This window comes from Pelodiscus sinensis, chromosome 14 (genome assembly GCF_052426305.1).
Source record: "Pelodiscus sinensis isolate ZL-2025 chromosome 14, ASM5242630v1, whole genome shotgun sequence".
In the NCBI taxonomy this organism is placed as follows: domain Eukaryota; kingdom Metazoa; phylum Chordata; order Testudines; family Trionychidae; genus Pelodiscus; species Pelodiscus sinensis.
In genome coordinates this window covers 31,475,840-31,501,078 of record NC_143065.1, presented here as the reverse complement: position 1 = coordinate 31,501,078, position 25,239 = coordinate 31,475,840, and the positions used below count along the sequence as shown (strand labels likewise).

General features: G+C 47.7%; 1 protein-coding gene across 2 annotated transcripts in view; it reads right to left on the bottom strand.

The window, feature by feature from the left end:
* The window catches only part of NTRK3 (neurotrophic receptor tyrosine kinase 3), a 390,761-nt gene that overhangs the window by 35,519 nt on the left and 330,003 nt on the right, over positions 1 to 25,239 (bottom strand). Inside the window, exon 16 of one of the 2 annotated variants that reach the window (XM_075897044.2) lies at positions 17,033 to 17,107. The exons of the other annotated variant lie outside the window; for it this stretch is intronic. Within the exon in view, the coding sequence (XP_075753159.1) occupies positions 17,033 to 17,107 (75 nt within the window). The remainder of the gene's footprint in view (positions 1 to 17,032; positions 17,108 to 25,239) is intronic. 2 annotated transcript variants of the gene reach the window in all.

The following is a 25,239-nucleotide window of genomic DNA, read 5'->3' as shown; positions in this document are numbered from 1 at the left end:
AAGGTTAATAGTACTGCACAGGGCCCTATAAATCTTAAGCACATGTCAGTATTGTCCCAAGATACTACAGGTCCCAGTGTGTAATTCTCCATCATGTGCTGAGAAACTCAAGCTACTTGGATGAAGATGGAAATTTGCATGAGTGTCTGGAGTCAGCCCCCAAGATTTAGTGATGAGCAGGCCTTTAACGGACACTGGAGAAGTCAACATTTTGGCTACACTTGAAATTATCCAACCCCCTCCAACATACCTTCTCTTTTGCTTTTCACTTGCCCAGAATATTTCTGGCATGCGGCCAAACTGACATTTCTTTTGGGCAGCGTATTACCAGCCCTCAGACTGATTTTAAATTCTCCCATATCTATACGATCATAAAAGCGCATATGTTTTGATGCTGGCACATCATCACGTCATGTGTTGTGGTGCAACCTGATAGTGACCTGATAATACAGTGATGGGTGTGTCAGAGATCAACAACGAATCAAAAAGATGGGTGCTAAGTCAAAACAGCAGGCTGCAAGCAATGTCTTCAACACATTTCTATTTCTACATGCATCATCTTGAGGCACGAAGTTAGGGGGCGTGTTATGCCAATAGATAGTTGCTTAGTAATCTGCAAGTAAACTCACAAAATGGTCGGAAGTACGATGTTCAAAAAACTACAGCGTTAAACAAATTGCATGTGCTGCTTCTACATGCAAAGATGGTGTCATCTTGGTATCTCTTAATCTTTCCTCTCCATTACCCCTTCTCTCTGTCCTGCCCATGATACCCTCGCTGGAGAAATCATGCCCATTTTTCATCTGCAGCCAGATCCACTCCTGCCTGAAGAGTATACATGATTTAGACAAGGCTCCATTACTTAACTTCTGGATACTGGATAATCAGTTCAACTTCCTTGGCATTAATCATAATAATATTCAAAATTCATTAGGGTTGATTGTTTGGAAATCTATTTCCTATTAATGTCAGTTTCACTGAGCTCAAGCCTGGCAGTACCCAGAGACCGAAATGTCCTGGCAGCTTACAGACAGAAATGTAATACAAGGCAGGCCAAGGGAATCCAATGATACAAAAATCCCTTTCTGTATGTGCAACAGCTACTCTAGAGGGTCCCCTGAAAGCTCCCAGTGTTGTCCTCTGTACTGAACCCACCTGTACTATAACTGATGTCAGACTATCATGCTGCAACGAAACATCACAGAAGCATAGAAATGTATGGTTAGAAGTGACTTCAAGAAGATGTCATCTAGCTCAGGGGTGTGCAATAATTTTTGATGGGGGGGGCACTTCGGGAATTTAGTAAGTGGTCAAGGGCTGCACTTTTCTTTGTTAATAGAGGAGATGTGGACTCTGGGATAGAGGTTAGGTGCAGAAGGGAGCTTCGAGTAGGAAATTGAGGAGTAGGAGGAGGCGTGGGGTCTGAGAGGATGTTAGGGTGAAGGAGGGGGTTATGACTTGGGGCAGGATCCAGGAGGAGGTATGGGTGCAAGGGAGGATTTTGACCTGGGGGAGAGGTGTAGGAGTGATGCAGGATCTGGGAGGAAGTTGTGACCAGGGTTAGTTGTGCAGGATGGGGTTCAGAGGGTTTGGGTTGTCACCTGGGGCATGGAGTTAGGAAAAGAAGAGGGTGGGATGCCAGGTGTAGGCTCTGGCTAGGAAGTGCTTATCCTAGGTAGGTCCCAGCCAGCAGCCCAGCGGGACCCTCAAGTAGGCTTCCCGCCTGCTGCACCCTCACATGACACTCAAAGCGGTCAGCTGCTGGGACCATGTGTGTCTCTGTGTTCCCTTCCTGCTGCACCCCCACTTGCCGTGCAAAGCATGGCCCAGGCAGCTCCCATAGACCATCCCTGACAGTTGCCTGTGCATCTTTTTAAGAACAAGTTGGACAATCTCCTTAGGTAACCCATTGAAGGGCTTAACTCTCTTTATAGTTAATGTTTTCCTAATGTCCAACCTAATTCTCCCTTGCTAAGTTTATTGCTTCTTGTCCTTGGAAGATACTGCACCCACCCATAATAACTTAATCAACCCACAGGGTCAGACATTAAAAACTGCACACACATAACTCATGCATATAGTTGTGCACCTAAACTGCATGTGCAGTTTTCTAAATAGTGTGTGCAAACAGAAGAGATGCACCAAAGCATGTATAAAAATTGAAGTCATTTAAAAAAATCTGTCCCTTGTTGTGCTGCAAGTGTAGCACTAACTTTAGCCTACAATATGGGGATTTAGTGTTTCCCCAAATTGATCCTTTAGAAATATATCTAGATAGTAGCATTAAATGAGGGCCATCTTATCAAAATCCATTCTGTCACATTTAGTCTCTCTCTTGTGGGCCAATACAGGACAGTTCTTTACTCACTGCACCTTTGCTAATGCGTTGTCTTCTCTAGTCCATTTAAACTTCCCAGGTGATGGTGCTTTCACCCCTCCCTTAGGAAGAGCTTCTCAGTCTGGTTTAGAACAGTGGGTTCTCAGCATGAAAACATCAAAGAAATATTTTGCTTCCTGGCCTAGTCAAGTACCAGAAACAAAATACAGGACTATGTAGCACTTTAAAGACTAACAAGATGGTTTATTAGATGATGAGCTTTCGTGGGCCAGACCCACTTCCTCAGACGCCATGTTAAACAAACACACCACCTCCCAGGTCAGAGTAATGATCTCAGCTTTCAGGAATGCAACACCGCACCCACTAAGGATGTGATCAAACTAGTACTAGTCAATGCCATTGGAGAAGCAAAGCCTGCTCTGACATTCATCAGTGAGAGAGGAGCACAAGGAAGGTAGACCTAGGAGTTAAGGCACTGCTAGAGGGGTTTTGGAGCACACACATTTTAGACACTGGTGATGCAGTGATTTTATGGACAATGTTATTGGCTGCACTTCCTTAGGCCAGCAAGGTGAGGTGTGCTGCACTGGATGGAGCTCTTTTCTTGCAAGTTCCAGATGAATATAATGTGTGGGCCAAATTACTGGGGCACAGGAACAAGAGGCTGCAGGAGGTTTCAGCACCCCCAGAAAAGTGGAAGCAGATGGAGATGGTTGCTGGAGCTGAGTGGGATACAAGAGAGAATAAGAAGAAAAATGGAGAGCTCAAAGCACCACTAGGGGGAGCAGTGGCCCACACCAAGGATGGATCTGGGACTTGTTTCTGGAAAAAGTAAGAGTCTAATTTTGAATTAGCTTGTCCACATCTTCTCCCTTTCTATCCAAGCATTTGTCATCAGTGTTGGAGTGACTTGCAGTTCACTCTTCTGATTGGTGGTATGTCCAGAACTTCTCAATAGAAAGCACCCCCAGGCCACATCTCCACTTGCCATGCTGGAGATCGGTCTTCTGGCATTTGATTTAGCAGGTCTAGTTAAGACCCACTAAATCAAACGTTGAGGGTGGCTCCAGTTGGTGCTTGTACTACTCACAGTCATGAGGAGTAAGAGAAGCCAATGGAAGCATTTGCTTCCATTGGCCTCCCAATGTGAAGATGGTGCCAAGCTCAGGTTAAAATAAGCCAGCTCCAGATAAGTATTTTATATAGCTGGAGTTGTGTACCTTAAGCCGACCTTCTGGGTCTAGTGTAGACCTGACACCACTGTCCTGATTGTCCTAATGGTCTTTTTATTAAAATACTTTTCTGCACTTTATTTGACAGAGGAACATATAGACCTCCTCTAAACCCAGGCATCTGCTGATGGCTGGGTCCTAAAGGCCTTTAATGCTTGAAAGAACTAAATGCCCATTTCAAATATTGCTGTCTGACATCTCCTGCACCACCAGCTCCCTTTCCTGAAGCCAACCGGAGGCCCTGAACCATTCAGTCCCTAAGGGATACATTTTGCTAAACCCACCCTCCTGTGGGACAGAAATGAAAGCTTTTGCTGGAAGCCTGTGTTGCCCCTGGACAGTCAGCTGTCTTAACCAGATGAATCTTTCGGAAGTCTCTCTGGACACCATCTCTCCATTAGAGCTAGCCACAAGAGGAAGGACGGAAGGAGAGAGAGAAATACAGAAACCGCTAATGTTCAGCTGTGTCTGGTGGGATGAATGACACAATGCAGATATGCATAAGGCATCATTTCTTCCTATCTTATATCCTTAGTAAGTCACTTACTTAGTGGAGAAGTTTATCTTTAGGATCCTACCCAATTAATGGCCATGAACAACTCACCACAGACCATGAAATACAGCCTCCCTCTGTGAAATCTAGTCTTTTGTGTGCATTTACTCTAAACTACACAGATGTCATGGAGGAGAACAGCGTTTCTCAGATTGGGGGTCTTGACCCAAATGGGAGTTGCCGGGGGGGTTGCAAGATTACTTTAGGGGGGTTGTGGTATCACCACCCTTATTTCTGCACAGACTTCAGAGCTGGGCAGCTGGAGAGCCGTGGCTATTAGCAGGTGCTCAGCTCTGAAGGCAACTCCTCACTAGCAGCAGTGCAGAATTAAGGATGGAAATATCATACCATGCAACCCTGAATTCTGCACTGCTGCCTTCAGAGCTAGATGTCTAGAGAGTGGTTGCTGCTGACTAGGGCCCAGTGCTGCCAGCAGTAGTGCGGAAGTATGGGTAGCCAGGGGCGGATGAGAGTGCCGCGGGGCCTAGGGCAGCGCCACGGGGCCCCGGGCAGCAAAATTTCGTGGGGCCCCCCCTTTGACACAGCGCATGCGCCATGGTGCCAAGGCGCATGCGCGGGGCCTCGGGAAGCGCAGGGCCCAGGGCAGCCGCCCCACTCGCCCTGCCCTAACTCCGCTGCTGTGGGTAGCAATACCATACCATGCCATCCTTACTTTTGTGCTGCTGCTGGTGGTGTCTTTGCCTTCAGAGCTGCAATCCTAGCCAGCAGCTGCTGCTTTCCAGCTGCCCAGCTCTGCAGATAGCGCTGCTGCCAGCAGCAGTGCAGAAGTGAGGGTAGCAGTACTGCAACTCCCTATAAAAACCTTGCAACTGCCTTTGGTCAAGACCCTTACCATTACACCACCATGAAACTTCAGATTTAAATAGCTGAAATCATGAAATATACCACATTTAAAATCCTATGACTATGAAATTGATCAAAATGGACTGTGAATTTGGTAGGGTCCTATTTATCTTTAAAAATTATGAGCCAGAGATTTAGCTGACTTCATTGAATTGCCTCTGACTTCTAACAGGTGCAGCTCTGACCCCAGATTTATATTCCAGATTTTTTTTGTATGTGTGTATCATACACTTGGACAAACACACACTGGCCACACATTTATACACCAAACTAAAAGATGTTGAATCGAAGGAGTTAGAACTGGAATATACTTCTTAAATCCCACTGAGGCCAGGTTTACACTTACCTGGAGATCGACACTCCAGAGGTCAATTTTCCAGGGTTCGATTTAGCTGGTCTTATAAGAACACACTAAATCAACCACTGTTGGTGCCTCGGTCGACCCTGGTACTCCACCGAGCCGTGAGGAGTAAGGAAAGTTGATAGGAGAGCGTCTCCCATTGACCTCCTGCAGTGGGGACACTGCAGAAATTCAATTTAAGGTATATTGACTCCCGCTATGCTATTCTCATAGCTGGAGTTGCGTGTCTTAGGTCGATTTTCTTGGTAGTATAGACCTGGCCTCAGTTTATCATCCCTTTGTGAATGGAGGGCAGTTAACTCGAAGGACATTTTTTAGTGTTTTGATGGCTGTAGTTCTGAATATCCCAAAGGGGCTTCCACTGCTTCCCATATGCAAACACTCCACAGGCAAACACATCTACTGTTAAGATTTCCTGATATTCAGGCTGCCTTTCCCTTTCCTGTCTCAGTCCCATTGCTCTTAGTGATAATTTCCATGTACAGCCCTAAATAGCACTCCTCCGACACTTCTGAAAACACGCTGCTTTCCAATATTTCCACACTTATAACCTTTCCCTTCATCATTGCTTAGCCATGCTAAACATAGTTAGGCCTTTTACTCTTTCTTCATAAATCAACGGCCCCTCATCATTTCTGCTGCTCTGCTCTGAAGCCTTTTGGGTTTGTTAATGTCTTTCTGGTAACACAGTGCTATGGCAGAGAGCCTGTCTCTCTAAGGCAGTAATATGTCAGGCATGGTTGCAGAAGAGATTTTGGAGCAGAGACCTATCTTCCTGATCCTTGATGTGGTAGCTCTGCACATACTCAGGATGTTAAAATGCATTTAATTAAGTAAACGTGGTTACATGCGTGTGGGAGGGCAGGAAGATCCCACCTTCCTCCCACGCTGCTGCCTCTGATACAGAGGCAGTAGTGGGGTGGGGAGAAGAGAGGGCAGGCAGCACCTCAGGAGCTGGTATGTTCCAGGAGCCAGGTTTTAAGCCAGCTCTCTGCACATACCAAGAGCTTGTGTGCAACCATGGCAATTAACCGATGAGCCCATCGGTTAACCGTGCCCAGGGTTACATGTTCACATCCCTAGTACATACAGTCTCAAAGTATACTAGCCCTTTGTGCTGCCATACTGCACAAGCTCTGTGGTGAACTTCCCCGTCACAAGGTACTATGGATGGTTCACATAGGACAGTGTTTACTCCAAGGAAACAGGATGGGAAATGGTACAAGCGCACATTACAAGCATTGTGTACGAGACAGAACTGGTTCCACATGAGATATATGGTGAGTTGCTAAGGGGAAAATGAGCTTTATAATCAAAACCTTCAGGGGGTAGCCGAGTTAGTTTGTTAGGGTATGACCACACTTGCACCCTAGTTCAAACTAGGGATGCAAATGCAGGCATTCAAAATAGTCAATGAAGCGGGGATTTAAATATCCCGTGCTTCATTAGCATGATCTCGCCGGCACATTACTCCAAATGCCAGCTGTTTCAAAAGTGAAAGTGCGCACCGGGATGTATTGGTTCGAACAAACGCGTCCCAGCACGCACTTTCACTTTCGAAACAGCTGGCATTCAGAGTAACGCGCCAGCGAGATCATGCTAATGAAGCGCAGGATATTTAAATCCCTGCTTCATTGACTATTTTGAATGCCTGCATTTGCATCCCTAGTTCGAACTAGGGTACAAGTGTAGACATACCTGTAGGCTGTGTCTACACTGGCGCGATCTTGTGCAAAAGCGGCTGCTCTTGCGCAAAAACTTGCTGCCTGTCTACACTGGCCGTGTGTTCTTGCGCAAGTAAACTGACGTTCTAATGTATGAAATCAGGGCTTCTTGCGCCAGAACTCTGACGCTCCCACTCAGGAATAAGCCCTTTTGCGCAACTGTTCTTGCACAAGAGGCCAGTATAGACAGGCAACATGAATGTCTTGCGCAAGAAAGCCCTATGGTTAAAATGGCCATCAGAGCTTTCTTGCGCAAGAGAGCATCTACACTGGCAAGGATGCTCTTGCACCAAAGCACATCTCTTGCGCAAAAGCACATGCCAGTGTAGATGCTCTCTTGCCCAAGTACTTTAATGCAAGAACTCTTGCGCTAAAGAGTTTTTGCGCAAGATCACGCCAGTGTAGATGTAGCCTTAATGAAAAAAACAACAAATGGTCTGGTAACACTTTATAGACTAACAAAACTTGTAGATGGTATCATGAGCTTTCGTGGGCACAGCCCACTTCATCAGATGACCGGAGATAATCAAAGATACTCTTTCAAACTCTCTCCCTCTGCATTCGGATTGTGAAAATGAGGGACAGAAACCATGAACTAGCAAAAACCAACGAATGGTCTGGTAGCATTTTATAGACTCATAAAATATGTAGATGGTATCATGAGCTTTCGTGGGCACAGCACAATTCCAGTCATCTGAAGAAGTGGGCTGTGACCATGAAAGCTCATGCTACCATCTACATGTTTTGTTAGTCCAGGGGTGACCAACCCACGGCTCGCGAGCTGCATGCGGCTCTTCACCCCTGAAAGTGTGGCTTGCAAAGCTGCCCCACGCGCCCCTACAAATGGCTCCCTGTACTCACTGGGTGCAGGGGAGCCATCCAGCTCAGCAAAATGGCATCGGCCAACAGGAGCCTGATGTGGCCAAAAAGCCTAACCCGCGGCTTTTAAACAGTTAGTGTCTTTTTTTGTTTGATTTTTTGGTCACTTCGATAATCCTGATCTTCAGCAACACTTGCTATTCCAGTCCAAACCTCTGAGCACACACACAGCTCTGTCAAAGCACCTAGTGTGCCTTTCCTTCCCTTTCTACTGTGTTTCCCAGACATTCTGCATCTGTCTCCTCTCTCTCATCTATGGCATCTCTTCTCACCCCCAAAATCCACCTTGCTCCATTGGAATTGTTAAGCTATTTAACACCCTCAAATATGTGCATAACAAGGTTTTTTGCCTGCCCTGTGTGCCACCCCTCTGCTATTCTGACACCAGGTGCTGAAGTGGTAACAAGGTGTTTCATAAGCCTAGCACTGGCTTTTCTGTGTTAGAACTCTAATGACATGGTAACTAGCAATCTTGTAAGTACAGAGTAATCTACTAGATAGCACCAGGCTAAATTATCTGGGCATTTCTGTCTTCTTCACTACAGCCTTATCCAGGGATCGAAACAGCCAGTTAAATGGTAATTAATCTCGCAACCTCTTAGCACCTTCTCATTTCAGTGTTCAGTAACCTGTGAGTGCCTGTTATCTCTGCAGTGTCAGAGGACTGGCCATGTTGCTATCATTACAGAGCAAGAGTCAATGCTTTTTAAATGCATAAAGTTGCTGTGTCAAGACTCTGCAAAGCTGTCAGTGAAATATCAGGTGGCTGCAGCACAACGCAACACATTGTCCCCATGTCATCACCCCGTGTCACAGTTTATGACTTGGTTTCCAGAGATACTGAGTGCCTGCAGTACCAACTGGCTGGATCTCCGGGTGCTCAGTACTGCTGAAAAATGATTCATTCATATCCATGCACTACGACTCATCCCAATACAGTACTTCGCTGTGGGACAGCTGGGGGGAGGCATGGTCTGTGTAGTGCAGTCTGATTGGACATGTCTGTGCGCATGACTGCAGGGAAGGGGATTTCTCGGTTTCAAACTGTGTCGCTGAGATGGTTCACCCTCCCCCCATGCTTTATGAAATGGACTTATGGACATAAATGTACATTACTCAAAAGTACTTTGAGGAAATTACTGTGTGTAATCTACCAATCTTCATGTGTTCATCCACTGGATCTGTTTATCTTATTTGGGGGTGTGTATCATTCTTGTGTGTAAAATTAGACATGTGGAGTAGAATATACTTTATGGGTTTTAAATGTGTGAATGGAAGTCATCAAGGGTGGCCTCAGTGTCTGTGCAATCATATGCAAATAGCTTTTTGTCCTTAAGTCTTAGCAGTGGTTGGTAGGGATGGGCCAGGTGACTCCCCATGCAGTAAGGGAATCTTTAAAAACAATAGGGAAGTATGATTCTTTGGTTGGCATTCCCAGGAGAGTGAACCAGAGACCCCAGAGGAAGTGGAAATTTCCCAGGCTTGAAGGTGCAGCCGGAACAGTAACAGTTTTAGGGCAGTGAGAAGCCCCAGAAAGTGGGAAGGAGAGTAGCAGGGGCTATGTCAGCACTCTGGGAAGCCCCCCAAAGGGGTCCTCTGTGGCCACACCCTGTCACAGTTGCCTGCCCCTCTCTGTGCAATGTGTAGTGTAAACAGATGAGAGGGACAAATCTGGGTTTGCCTAGTGATGATACCTGGAAGGAAGAAGAGGTGTGCATGGGGTGAGTGAGGGGTCATCCTTCCTGATGTGGGAGAAAGTGGTTATAGATTTCATACAGTCTCATTTGTGAGGTGGTGAGGACACCAACCTTTAAGCAATTGCCAGTAATCACCACATATAGCCTTGTGCTCTGAATCGCCCTCTGAACTGCTCAAAAGCAACAAGAGAGAGACTGAGTGTTCCCTCGGGAACCCTGAGGTAAAACACAGGGTAGATCAGCTTTCTCCTCCCCTGGGAGAAACTTTTCACTGCTGCCCACACGCACACCAGTGAGTACCAGCACCTGTTTTCCCATCTTAATTGAATGCGATTCCCCTCTGGCGTACTGGCACTTATTTTCTGGTGTGGTTTGGCTCAAAACTGAAGCACCCGGGATACGCAGCTCTTAAAGGGGCCGCGACTGCATTTCGCCCCTTGGCACGGCTTTTTTTTTTGCTCAACAATTTTTCTGGGTTTTTTTTCTCAACAACTTTGAGCCTGGAGTACTGGCACCTTTTTTCTTACAAAAAAAGCACCGACACACACTATGGGTCAATCTGAAAGCTTCTGCTCCAGTCACCAGAGTTAATGCTGCCCTCTCAGAGCCAAGTACATTACACCTCAGCCATGTCCTACAGTGCTCACCCTACCAGAAGGAACCATCCCACTCACAGAACTTCCACATCCCACCCCCACCAGCTGATACACAAATGTCTCCAACCTACTGATGCCAATAGGTGCTCTAATGTGTGGGTTACAGATTGGTAGATCATGTGTATAGGGCCCATGGGATTTTTAAGGTAACTAAGTCTATTTGCATACACTTTAGATCCACGTAGGCTGCTCCCTCTGGAGCACTTACAGTTTAAAGAGTAATGGCAGCCATTATTTTCAGCTCATAGACTAATAAAGTCTTCTAATTTGTTGGAAGGATTCAGCTGTTCTGACTTTTTTAAAAAATCCAGGCCCAGTTTCAAACACAAGCACCAAAACAGAATGATTACCTCAGCCCACAGACCCCAGGCACAGACTCAGACATCCAGGGCTGGAGGGGACCTTGAGAGACCATTCAATTCAGTCCCTTGCTCTTCTGTGAGACTATATATAGCTAGCTAGACCACCCCAACACATCTGCCTAAACTCTTCTTTACCATGACTGTTTTAGGTGAATCATTTCCAATGTAAATAACTAAATGTCGGACTCAGGCATTCTATTCACATAGTGGCTTTGCACACGGAGCCTTCTGCATTACTTGCTCTAGTAATTTATGCTATACTATAATGCATTGGCAAATGTGTGTGTACATGTGTACCACTGCTCTCTACCAAGTGGAATGAGCACTGCATTGTGTGCTTCTGTGCTATTACAAGCTTCAGGGGAATCTCCTTTAGTCAAGGTGTAACCTTAGGTCTGGCCCTCTACACTTCTGCTTTTAAATAGTTTTCAGTCACATGATCACATATAGTTTTTCCACAAAACCCCTGTTTCATTCAGTGCCCAGGCTGGAAAATAAATGAAGTCGGGTGGTGTAGTGACCTAGTCTGGGGCCCATCACATTTCTCCTAATTCACTACAGAGGTTGTGTGGTATGGGGCAAATGAGGCAGAGGAGAGATAGCCTTGTGGTTACAGCAGTGCTTGGGCCTTCTGGGGTTTGTGTCAGTAATTCAATGGCTCTCTCTGTATCTCAGTTCCCTATGGATGTGTCTACACAACAACATTATTTTGAAATAACTTAGTCCGCATCTACACAGCAGGCAGTTATTTCGAAATAATGTGGAAATACTGTCAAGCTGGAGGACTTCTTACTCCGACTCCTGTAACCCTCATTGTACGAGGAGTAAGGGAAGTCAGAGGAAGAGTGCTCTATTTCGAAATAAGTGCTGTGCAGATGCTCCCAATTACAAAATAAGCTACGCAACTGACATAGCTCAATTTGTGTAGCTTATTTCAAGTTAAGCTCTACTGTGTAGATGCACCAATCATCTGTAAAATGTGGAAATAAAACCACCTGGCTTCACAGGGGTGCTGTACAGATAGAGATGTGTGAGGATATCAGATACTGCAGCGATGAATGGAAAAGCAAAAGATAAGGGAGAAAAACCCTTCCTGGATGGTGTGTAGTAAATGTTCACGGAGCGCTCCCCATTCTGTGCAGTAAATGGAACATGGATCTTGCAGGAATAATAGCTGACAATCATATAATTAAAGACGGTGTTATGATGCATATATAAGAGTGTAAAGTGAAGGTTTCACAAGAAGTCTTGACCTTTTCAGTACCTGATGTTTGCATGCTTCACTTTGCATCCCTTATGTTTTTCTAATGCTACATTTTTGTATGGGTTGTGTGCAATTCTGCATTAAACCTCTTGCTTCTGGAGCAAGGTACCTCCTGTTCAATAAAACATTAGCTAATTAAGAGAAGAAGATCCTGTTTGGATGGCAGCAAGCAGACAGGAAAGGGAGAGATGTGTGTTCAGAAAGACACCTGTTACATATTCATATGTGTCTCTCTCACCTCCTAAAGTAGTGTAATGCCTGGCTAATTGCATAACTTCACCAGGCATGGCCACATCCTGCTGTGTTGCACCTAGAGGAATCTCCTTGCCTGGCACTGGCAATGCTGTGCTGCACTTGCCAGGAAGGGAAAGGGTAAGGAAGCATGGCATGGTCCTTGCACAGGTTGATTCTTTCCAGCTCCAGCTGTTTTTTTCCAAACCACTGAGACTTTTCTGAGTTCACCACACCTGGAGCGATCTAGAGACCCAGTTCCACGTAAGGTACGTGGCGCGTTTCTGCCGACAACATATCCCTGTGCAACTCTCAACCAAGACTCTAGGGGTACATCTACACTGCCACCCTAGTTCGAACTAGGGTGGCTAATGTAGGCATTCGAACTTGCAAATGAAGCCCGGGATTTAAATATCCCAGGCTTTATTTGCATGTTGCTGGGCGCTGCCATTTTTAAATGCCCTCCTTTCAGGAGGAATAATGGTAGTTCGAATTATGAGCTTTAATTTGAACTACCTAGTCCATGCCATGTGTAGCCGCAGGCAGGTAGTTCAAACTATGGGGCATTTAAAAATGGCGGCGCCCAGCAACATGCAAATAAAGCCTGGGATATTTAAATTCTGGGCTTCATTTGCAAGTTCAAATGCCTACATTAGCCACCCTAGTTCAAACTAGGGTGGCAGTGTAGACATACCATAAGTGACTTATATGGCTCCCATCACCATAATATCTGAGCACTTGGGATGGGATGTCTATGCCACACATGCCCTCAATGGGTTGATGGGGGTCAGAAGGGACACATTAATTTACAATGCTGCATCTGGTATGGAAACAGGGCTTGATAAGGCCTAATGGCAGATGCAGTCCAGGAGCTGGGCTAGCCATAGGAAGCCAGGCAGTGCAAATAGAAGGAAGCTGTGGGGATGAGGTCATCAGTTGCTGCTGAAAGAGGAATGAAGTTTGTCAGGGGCAAGGAGGCAATCTAGGAGGAAGAGAAAGCTCTATTGGTTCTGCCCTGGACTAGGAATATAGCGAGGTTTAGAAGGGTAAAGTAGCCAGAGAGAGTGGAGGAATCTCTGGTGATAAATCCAGAGATAGGCAAGAACCTAGAGCACTGAGTGGCAACCTAGGCTAGTGAGTGGGCTGCAGAAGTGACTCTCCTTCATCTCAGTGGGCTGCAAGATTGTTATTGCCAAGACAGTCTCCTGGGAAAGGGCAGTTTCACTAACTGCACTTTTATACCAAGAATTTGCTGTGTGCTGACCGAACAGTAGCAGCACTTTGATAGGCTGCAGAGGGAGCGTAGGGCTCTCACAGTGTTATGTGCAATCAGCATGCACCTCACTTCACGTGCCCTTGCTTTACATGTGGGCCACTTTTGCAATACAAGTAGGAAAAAACCCGACCTGGATGAAAACCAGGAGAACCTGGCAGCCCCGTGTGCGGGCAATGGTAAACAAAATGTCTTGTGGGCCACACACAGAACTCTGCTGGGCTGCATGCAGCTCTTGGACTGAAGATTGTCCGCCACTGAGCTAGAGAAATGGGGCAGGAAGGAGCCGAGGGACGGCAACAGAGCCTCAGACTGAGCAGATTTATGTTGCTAGTCCCAGGGTCCCAGGGCTGGAACCTGGAACAGTGAGTGGGCCTGGGTTCCCCTACCGGCCACTGGCAAAGCTGCCAAGGACCTGGAGTTAAAACAGAAGGCTGCCCAAAATGGCACGTGGTCATTGTCTGCTGGGACTTTCCTGCCCTGGAGGTGGAGGACTATCTAGTGACCTGGCTGCAGGGCTGAGTCATGAAGAAGGAGCATTGTTAGTCAAGTGAGAGGGGTTACACTATGAGGGACCCCCAGAAGACAGTGCTAGATGGGGAAAGGAGGCGATAATTCTCAGATCTGGTCACAGGAAGGGACACTGGAGGTGACTGGAATCTCCTGCCGACAAAGCAAAACCCACTTGTTGGGGGATAGAAATACCTTGGCAGCAAACGTGCGGACAAACTGTTCACAAGTACTAACTTGTAGTGACAGGGCTGTGTCGACAATGCCTTGTTGCTAAAAGCTGTGTAGTGTACATGTGCCCTAAGCAAACAGCCCTCCCCTTCCCCCAATACTCAGAATAGCTTGTTCTTTTTATTTGCCAATATGTTGATATTATTGGATGGCTGCATTATTCAATGGCATGAGATATGACAAGGGAATCTGTTCATTTGCATGTTATTACCACTGGAAAACAAAATCAATAAAAGAAAAGCAACCGATGTGCAGATGGTTAGTACAATTATGAGCACAGAGCCATTTGCAATGACAGTGCAGCCAAAGGAAGAATGTGTGAGGGTGTTTGGGATGCCACGCTAACACGGGAAGGGCCGGCCCGAGGCATTCTGGTGCCCCGAGCTCATGGTGCATGCGTGGGCCCGCCCGTGGGGAGCGGGCTCGCCCCCGGGGTGCACGGCGCATGTGCGGCCTGGCTACGGCCACTGGCGCTCAGCCTGGGGCCCTCCCCCGGGGCACACGGCACACGGGCGGCCCAGTCCGACCTGGCTGTTGCTGCTGGTGCACAAGCTGGGCCGTGTAGGGCCCCACGGCCGTGGGAGGAACAGCGTTTCTGGCCGGCGCCGCGGGAGGGCTGGCGCTGCGGGAGCTGGATGCGCAACACCTGATGGCTGCTGTAAAGGACGCCATGTGCCCCTTACAGCGGCCATCAGGCACCCCCCATTGGTTGGTGCCCTGGGCAGTTGCCCAGCTCGCCCATGCCTCTGTCCGGCCCTGAACACAGGACATGCAAGCGCATACCAGTATGGTTGTGTTCACTTGTCCCAAACGTGTCCGCTCTCGGTGGGGTGCTGCATTTCTATGGAGCCTGATCGTGCAAAAAGTATTTGGGATAGCACTTTCTAGAGTGATTGGCCCCATTCACGTTCATGGGTATTATTCCTGGCAGTCCAGGGGCCAGTGTTACCAAGATTAGGCTCACAGTTGGCAGAGGCTTTACAGGAAAGGAACTACAGAGAAGACACATGTTACTAGGGAGTGCTCCAGCCCCGCTAAGCCCACTGCAGGTAGGCAGGGCTGGCCTTACCATGAGGCAAACTGAGGCGGCCACTTCAGGTGCCAGACAGTGTGGGGGAGCCACTAGGACCCAGAGTGTAGAAAATTGTGTCTGCTGCTGGTGCATTTGTATTCTCTCTGCTCTAGATGCACAGAGATGGTGGGGTGCCATGAGAGGAGTAGAACAGGAAGAAGGCAGAATTGAGACCTTTAATGTTTTGGCCCAAGCGAGGGAGCATGGGGGTGTCATTTGAGCTCCCCACCTCAAGTGCCAAAATGTTGTGGGCCGGCCCTGCAGGTAGGGGCTGCTCCAGCCAACCAGCCAGAGCAACCCCCGTCTGTGCTGGGCCCGGCTTGGCCCCCCACTGCAGGTTACACGCTGACTCCTCGGGAGTGGGGCCGGCAGGAGACACCAGTCCGGCTCCCGGGGAGCCCGCAGCGTGCGTAACCATGTGACCACTAGGATTTTTAGCAGTTACATGGTTACCCTTTAAAACAACTTTTTACATCCTTCCATGTTACTATGCCTTGCTGGGACTGACGTCTGCACTCGTTGTGCAGTCACGAGAATGTGAATAGACAAACAGTATTGTGAGCGCACAGGGGGCAATACAGTTAAAAAGGCTCCTTTCAAGCAAAGACAGATTATGGTTTTTGTGGGGCCAGAGCAAGTGGGCCTTCCCCGCCCACCCCTGGGCAATCCTGCTGCTGGGGAAATGGAGGCAGGGTGTGGGGGCTCGCCGTGCTCTGCTTGCCTGGCTGGAGCACCTCTGTCCAGGAGCCCAGTGTTCACCGGATCGGCTTAGTCCATAACCCCTCCTTGTCATGCTATCAACTCCAGTAAGCAGCCCCATCTCAGCTCTGCAGAGCCTGTTCTGCTCGCTCCAGCTAGCTGTAGCTTCCCTGAGCTGTCCCTTTAATCCTATCCTGGTTTGAGGGTAAGGGGGCAGTAGGCCTTCCAGTTGGCTTCTGCCTTGGGCTCCCTGCAGCTGCCGGGGTCTAGCTCAGCCCTCTGATTTAGCTGCAGGATGGAGCTCCCTGTCACGGAGCTGTGCTAACTTTCCCCACCTGGGGCAGAGAACCTGAGCCAGGCACTGGAGGGGTGGACCTACAGCCTCCAGAAAGCACTCGGCAGTTGGGCCACACTGCCTCTGCCCTTCTGCATGCCCTGCTCCTGCTCCCTGGCAGGAGCCCCTGGTGGGTGGAGTGGGTCAATGCACAGGGGTGCCCATTTTTCCTGGACCTCTGAGCTGGCTGGGGTCCCTAGGTATGGGCCCCATTGGCTTCAGGGCACGGCCTTCAGGGTAGAGGAGACAAATAGCATCAGCTCTTACACTCATTCCATCCATGCCTTGCGGTGCCATCTGTTTACTGCACTGACATGCAAGAAAACAGCAAAATTGTCTTTGGGGTGAAGCCTGTGTAACTGCTGCCACATGTCTGCTGACATCCCTTACGTCGTCTGTTCACGCTGGATCTACATTCACACTAGCCTGCGGTTCTGGTGACAGACATAAGCTGCTAGAGCCCTCCCTGCTCCCTGAGAGCAATGGGGAGAGCGTTCCAAAGACAGGCAGGTACTTAGCACAGCACATGCCTTATTGTGAACCTGCTTCAGCTCCACTGAGAGGCTGTCTGTATGTACGAAGTTCGTGTGGGAGTAGGTTCTGTTCCCCTCCCGCACGAGGGCTGGGGTCCCCCTCCACTGCCATGGGCACTATGGCAGGCCAGTCCCACGCCAGCCCCAGAAGCCATCACATGCTCGATCCATACAACTCCCCAGCCTTCAAACTGCCCCCGGGAGTTGAAATCCACTCACTGTTTTAGCTGCTGGTCGTGCTAGTCTCTGCCGCTGCCACGCTGCGCTGCATTGGCCCTTCGGATGCGGCCCTTCCTGACAGTGAATGGGTGAAAACAAGGGAAGGAGAAAAACAAAAAAGAAGGGGTGGGGAAAGGAGGGAGTAGGGGGGAGATGAAGCAGGGGGACAAGAAGGGAGAGGGTATGTCTTTAACTGAACTGTGTCTTTCACTGGCTGCAACATCCTAACAGCTTTACAACACTCAGCATGAGCCTGGGATTGCGACAGATCCCCACTACGGTCCTGAGGCACAGTGCACCACTGCTCTGCACCTGGGGTCATCAATTAAATCAGTGCCAAGGACTAAACAAAGTAATTGGTACCTGGACTCCAGACCTACATGGTAAATTCCACTGAATATCACTGAGACTCCCTGCAAAGAGTCCCCTTTCCTTCTTGAAGCACAGGAGGAACTGCTGGAATTGTCCTTGCTGTCCAGCTCCTAATTGTCCCCAGTTCTTTTGCTATGAAACAGCCTCCTTAAAAGGATGCACTTGTAGTTATATCACTGCAGATGGGACAGGATCCAGGCGTGCAGCCTTTACTCAGCCAAAACTTCCAGGGAACATTTTGTCTGAATAAAGACTTAGGATCTGAGCCTGTGAGGTGCTGAGTGCTTATCATTTTCACGGAAGCAAATGGCAATTCAAGATGCTCAGAGCCTGCCAGCGAGAACCTGGAGCCTCTTAGAATTAGGATCCTTAGAAAGGTTCATAGGATGGATGGTTATTTGCCAGCACTCGTACTGGAGTGGTTATTCTGGTATCTAAGTATGCAGTGTAATATAGCAGGAACATAGATGTGATACTTCACTATGCTACACATGCCCCTCCACGCTAGGGACGACTAAGGACAGCAATATAAAAATGGACTCATGAGAGCAACATGAGAGTAACCTGTTCTAGTTTCATTCTAATTTCATTTGGTTTACAGGAATGCTGGGTCACAAGAGTGATATGTCAGACAGAAAAGTGTTTGGCCTCATATATGTCTACTTTGCGTTCCTCTTTCGAGAGAGGAATGCAAATGCAGACGAACAAAATTGTAAACCCCTTCTTTCAAAATAACCGCGTCTACACGGCATTTTTTATCTCGAAATAGGGTATTTCAAAATAGCGGCTGGACGTGATTATGCAAATAAAGCACGGGAAATTCAAATCTGCGCTTCATTTGCAATTTTGTTTGTCTGCATTTGCATTCCTCTCTTTAAAGAGGAATGCAGTGTAGACATACCCATAGTAATTAAGGAATCTGCCATTCCATGATAACTTCCACCTCAGTCATGCGCTTTCCAAACAGTAATTAAATCTCAAAATCCCTCTGAGAGGTACGGAGGAATTATACCCATTTTGTATATAGGGAAACTGAGTGTACAGGCCTGATTTGCAGTAGTAGAAAGTTAAGCAGTTTGTAGTGATGTTCTAAATAAGTTCCATTTACATTACTTTCTCCCCCTAGTCATTTATGACTGACCTCAAATTCTACTCACACCGGTGGGTGAGACAGATGCTTTACCCCTCATGGTATTGGGCCCAAAGAAGAAAAATATTATAAAAGAATGGAGGAGAAAATACTGAAAAAGACTTTGGCTGTATCAAAGCAGAAGGGGAATCAGGGGAGACTTTCACTGGGAAAATCATGTTGAATGACAGGGGCAAATGCTGTGAAAACAGTGAGTAAGTCTTCTCCAGAGAACTGGACTCCAATGGCAAAAATTAAAGGGACATCTCTGAGCTGTGTGTGTAGTTGGAGAACAGTGCTCTGCACACAGGTGAACATTTCCATTGCTGGTGCTTAAGAACATGTGTACTGCAGCTCAATTCAAGCAAAGAAATAAGTGGCTTTGGGGGACGTGGACATCTAGTTATACTCACATTCACCTTTCCCCCATAGCTAGAAGTGCAACTCTGAGCTGCTACTTAGAGCTGCAGGATCAAACCATTCAGGGAACTGCTATCTGAATGGGTGAAAACCTATTCTGTTTTCTATTCCCAACAAATCAAATGGCTGAGGAATGGGATCTGGGTGGGAAAGAGGTTGAGAAAATGATTTCACTGCTGCTTAAAATGTTGCAAAAATCCACAGAACTCTCCTAGCCAGCTGTGTCACAGGATGGGCATGTAGCTGGCTTCGGAAGTATTGTCTGTGCAGCTCTTGGCATGCGAGAGGTGGGGAATAGTGTGGCTAGAGCACACTACTCCAGCAATCTCCAGCTGATGGCTATCCCAGGAGGCCAGCTTAGACATTTAAGCTGTGATGGGGCAGGAAGAAAACCAGCTCTAGGATCAGGAAGCCAGCAACAGATTCATTTGCACCTCAATCTGTTTGCTTCACCTAGCAGAAACTAGCTACAGTAAAGCACTCAGCCCTTTAGGGTCTACTCTATGACACAATGGGAATCTGAATGGCGGGAAGTAGAAATCTCCCTGAAAAGGCTGCTAACAGCCTTTGCAATGCAGGTGTGCATGTTCTAGAAGCATGGACTAATTGGGATATCTGGTTTTCTCTGCATGGAACAAAATGGAACCTCCAAGTTACTGGTGTTGGTTTGTTCCCTCAATCCTATGGGTACCCACAGTTGCATGGAATTTCTCCACCCCATGCTAGTGTAGAGATCAGGCTAGAAATCTCATGAGAACAGGATTTATTGGGAGATTTCCTGTATTTGCTAGGTTTTGGACTTCATGATGAGCAGATGGGCATTCACACAATGGCCTGAGGCTTTCATGTCTTCTGCAAGCAGGAGATGCAAGGGCAGGATACCTGTTCAAGGAAGAGCTGACTAACTGCTGCTGATTTCACCAAACACTTGGAGTTTAGTTCCACTACTGGAAGAAGGCTCAGGGCTTCAGTTCAAGCTCTTCGTAAACATTTTGGGGAGACATATTGAGCTCTGGTTGAAAGCTCGTGTGTTGGTTACCAATGAGTAAAACTGGGAGAAGGGGATTTGACTAGCTCTGACTGTTCACTTAGCTCCAGGGAAGGTGCAGGGATGTGGTGACCTCGGGAACAAGGTCCTGGATTTAGTCTGAGCTCAGGATATAATGTTGGGGTTCCATTTAAGCCATGGGTAAAGATTCAAGTTGGTTTCATCTGAACCAGTTTATGAACATCAGCATCAGTGAGGAAATTATGACTCAGTCTGGTGGCACAAGTCCTGAGCTGGTAGTGATGCTAAGGCAGAAGTCAAACCCCCTAACACAGTTGGCAGGCTGGCGTTTTCACTAGTTGATTACAGACTATTCTTCACAGTCGTCTTTTGTCTCTGTGCTTCAAAGAAGACATCACTAAAGGTCTTAGCTCACCACAACCCTCTCATTAAAGAAATTAAATGAGCAGTGTACACATCAAAACAGCAACCCAGCCATGAGATGGGCAGGTAAAAGGAGGTGGAGAAGGGAGGGCTGAAGACCACACAGGGGGGGGGGGGGGAAGGGGGCAGAATTAGGGTAATTACCATTCCTGAGAAAATGTCATGAATTACAACACAACCTAATTACCCTGATTAATTCTGCACTCACACTACTTTGTGAAGGGCTCTTAATGTATCAAAGAGAGAGACTGGGGTGGGGGGAGCTTTACCATTTTTGTTTTCATCGATGTAAAAGTGGAGGGCAGGGAAAAAAAGAGTCTGGATAAAACACAAGATGCTGCTCTTACATCTTCCTTTCAGGAGACAATGAACTGTACTGTGAATTCCATTTGCAGAGGTTTTACAGGAGCTGGAGTGATAGCAAAGACCGACACATTTTATATTGTGCAGTGTCTTCCTACACAGAGACACACGTTTGCTGTGCTCTGTGAAGTCCTACATGTGTTAGACAGGCAGCTCAAGAGCTTAGAGCAAGGTCAGAAAGACAAGAATGGGATGGATATTTGGAAAGTGGTGTGTTTCAAACTCCCCGACTGGGATATGAAGGGGAGAGCCCGCAGTACTTCAATACGCATGCTGTGTAGCGTGTAAGCTTCTGGTGCGGGCCCATTTGACTCCCTGAAGAATTGCAAGAGGGTTGAGAATGGAGAGTCATGAACAATTCCTGGTGCAAAGTGGCTGGTATTTCACAGCCTATTATTTCTTCAGTATTAATTAAGGGAAAAGGGTTAGCGCTGTGCTAACTAGCATTAGTCAACTGGGAATAAAGTAATGCCAGAAGGGCAGGTGCCAAATCAATTTCCCCCACTTTTGTCCAGAAAACTTCTGCCAGATTTCTACGACGGGAAGGCTGACAGAGGAGCTCTAAGTACTGGTACATTTTACAACCACTTTTACATACTGGTACCATAAAACCAGTTCTTTCCAAATCTACTGGGGATCGCATGAGATGTGACATTGTGTCCCAGCTTGGGGCAGGAAGTCAGCCCCATGCTTGCTGGCACTGCTGTGCTATAGCTGGGCATCTTTCTTGGCGCTACAGCCTCCCAGCAAATGCCACCCTGCCCTCATGCGAGGTGGAGATGGACAATAACGCAAAGGCCCAGAGCAGCAGGGGAAGAGATAAGAGGGACTCGATATTCAAGAAGGGTTCTTTAGTACTAAAATGCCTTGGCAATGGCTGTGTGAAAAATGCAAGTGGCTACATTAGAGCTGAAACTCTCACGTGAATGGAACAATGAAGGGGACTAAGCACTATCCATTGTTACTATACCAGGCAGGAATGATGTCATAAGAGGCTTTTGATGCTACCAAGCTCCCCTATTCTGATTGGATCTTTGCCCTCTCTCCTGCTGTCCAGGGGCACAAGCAGGGGTCAGGCAGGACATGCTGCCACAGGGGGGCCCAAATCCAGAGGTGAAAGCTGGTGCGCCCTGGTGCAGTGCTCTGGCAAAAAGAAGCTGGTGGGCCGATGTGCTCAGCTGCGGCTGCTCCGAGCCAGGATCATGGGGCTCTCCTGCTGGCTGCCTTGTTAAGAAGCAGGAAGCTAGGCAGATGAAAGGGGCTGGCTGGGGATGTGCGCTACCCGCCCCACTCCGGGGCTGACCCAACTCCTGTACCTCCCCAGTTACCCTATGGGGGGGGGGGCGGGAGGTTTGCAGCCGCATGTACCCAGAACTCTGCTGTTCTTCCCGTCTCCTTACTATCAGGCAGTGAGGGGAAAGTGTGCAGCATGTGCACCTTCCTCTCGCTCCTGGCAGCCCAGGCGAGGGGCAGAAGAGACTTCACATAAACTGTGCACTTCCCCTTGCTCCCTGATCATCAGGGGAAGAGAAACAGCATCAGTGACCTGGTATGTGCCGCTGCAGCCTCCCTGCCCTCCTGAAATGGTGTCCTTGCCCCTCCACTCACCCATGCACTTCTTCCAGCCTTCTGCCCTGGCCCCTCCCCCTGCATCTCCTTGCTAGATTCCTGAAGCTCAGAAACCTTCCCGCCCTGAGCCGCCCACAACTTCAGCTCCCTGCCCTGACCCCCACCCCAAACCCTCTGCCCTGATTCCTGCACCTCCTACATCTCCCTGCCCTGAGCCCTCCATTCCCAACCTCCTGCCCTTATTCCTGATCCTCCAAACCCCCCTTCCCTGAGCCCACTCACAATCAGCCTCACACTTACATTTCTTACAGGTACTGTCGTATCATACTCCCTCAGCCTCCTGCCTTAAGCACTCCCCTGCAGGGCATGTGTGTAATCCAACGGTATATAGAAGAAACTTAAATTACTTTCACCCCATCTTTAAATGAAATATTAGGGGCAATTAAAACTATGCAAACTTATTTAATTTCTCTTAATACACCAAGAAGATGGGGAAAAATAATTAACATTACCTAAGCAGTAACGCTCAAGAGGTGAGCCATGAGAGAAGGGGGTCCAAAGTAATATTATGCATCCCTCCATCTTCCCTCCCTGCTGTTAGGTCAGTAACTGTGCATCATTAGACAGAGCCTTAGAAATGTCACCCTTTCTTCCCCTGGTCTCCTGCCATTACAAACAAGCAACTACCCTAGTGTCAAGCAGAAAGGATTGCAATTAAATAGGGGAGTGGATTAAAAAGGAGAAACAACCTGAACTTTTACCCAAAGCTTATATTAATCCTGACCCACCCAGTTTGCTGGGGAGAACTGTTAGCTTCCCATTTCCATGCCCCTCCAGGCTTCTGGCCATAGCCCCCACCAGGCCAGTGACAAACCATCACCATAAAATGCCATCTTCTGACATTTCCAATCAAATTTCACAGACTTGAGGGTCTTGCACACTACTGGTGAAACACCCAATTCAAGCTGAACTGTTAGGATCACAATTCACCACTCGTTAAAACACTGAAAACCCTTTAGTTGTATTCCTGTCACTGTGATTGCTTCTCTCACTTTTTGGTGAAGGGGAACCCAAAGACCTCCCTGGGGAGACTCAGAGTCCCATTAAGCCTAGGAAGGACCAGAGTGGGGATCTTTCGCTGAAGTAGTTTCTACGAGAAAATTGTGTGAGTGAGGAAGTCATCTACTTAGGATCCAAGCACAATTCACACCTCCAGCACCCTCTGTTGTTCCACTCCTGCACACTCCAGCTCTGCCAGAGAAACTCAGCCCTGACCTCCTGCACATGCCTCTGCTGATGCGTCTCAGTTTTAACTTACAGAATCCCAGCTATTCCAGTTCAGGGCTTCCCACGCCTAACTCCTGACCTGCAAATCCCCTTTTCCCTCACTGAAGTCCTCAGGTTTTTTTTTTTTAAAAGATTCTATTCATGAAATTAAAAAAATATATCTTTTCTCACTGGTAGGCAGCTATTCAATCCTTGATTCCCACAGGGATCAAAACCAAAAATGAAATGGAACATTAAACAGCACTTTACAGCAATTTTCCTTCAATCCTGTGCCATGCACACAGATTTTAGGCTTCTGCTCATCCTCATCCCACTCTTCCACCCTCCCTCACTATCTAATCAAAGATTTTCATCTCAGATCTCTTCACACTTGCCAACAAACACTTCCTCCCCACAAGAAACCCTGTCTTGTCAAAGCAGGTTTAAAAGCACGAGTTGATGGGATTCCTAAGTGATCAGCGTGGGAAAGGACACATCTGTCTTCAGACTGAACACGGAGAGAGGGAGAACAAACCACTCTGTTGCTTTTGTTACGTCAATGTTTGTTTTCTGTATCCAAATGTGTAACAGGAAATTAAGCAGTTCACCTTCGTAAAGCATTTTGCATCCTACTTATGCATGAGCCAGATGGTGCTTTCTCTTTGTTTTAAAGGATTAAAAATGGAAAAGAAAAGAAATGGCTGGGAGTTAATCCCGAACCTAGAATGCACACCCGCATCCCGTGTGCCTAGTTATCCACACTCGGCAGCGCTGAGCGAAGGCAAGCCCAGAGACCCAACAAATTTAAGAAAGTCTCAGCCTTCAGAGGGCTGTAGACCTGTCAAATCTTGTCAGCTTTCTGATGGAAGCCTTCACAGCCTTCTCAGAAAATGATAAATTGCAGTGTTCTTCTGGGGCCTCAACCTGGATACACCACACCATACAGTAGAGAAATCATCCAAAATAGAACTTTGCCTCAGGACCCTACCGACAGGAAATATCCCCAGCAGAAATTACTATGGGGATTATACCCACTGCTTCGAGCCATTCCCAAAGGGTGAACTTAAAGGTTGAATTCATCAGCCACAACTTAATGAGAGTCAGAGCCCCGCTTTGATTCTCAGACTTGGGATCTTGCTCTCTGTCTGTGTAGCTTCAGCAACAACCATCTGTGGTGTCCAGGGGTGGGGAACCTCTTTTGGGTTGGGGGCCACTGACCCACAGAAAAATCAGTTCGAAGCCGCATGCAAGTGAGAAGCAAAAAAACAACTTCACTGATATGGCCCCCAACTGAGAAGGAGAAAGACACTCCCCACATTCCCCTTGTACACCAGAGCCTGGGGGGGGGGGCCAGTCTAGTAGATTTTGTGTCCTCCTGCCCTGCGGTGGGACAATGGAAGGGATTGCAGCACCAGTGTGGTCTCCCTAATGCTGGAGGTGGCCCCTGAGATTCGGGGGCTGGATTCAGGCAAGCCGGGGGGCACATCTAGCCCCCAGGCCTGAGGTTCCCTACCCCTGAAAAAGCCCTTCAAACTGGGCATAAGCAACAGTAACAAGTGAGCTCTGATGTCCAAAAAAGTCCAAGTTTAATGTGAGATGTTAGGTGTAAAAAGCCTAGGACACAATCAATCCCACAAGCACAACTGTTGCTAAACC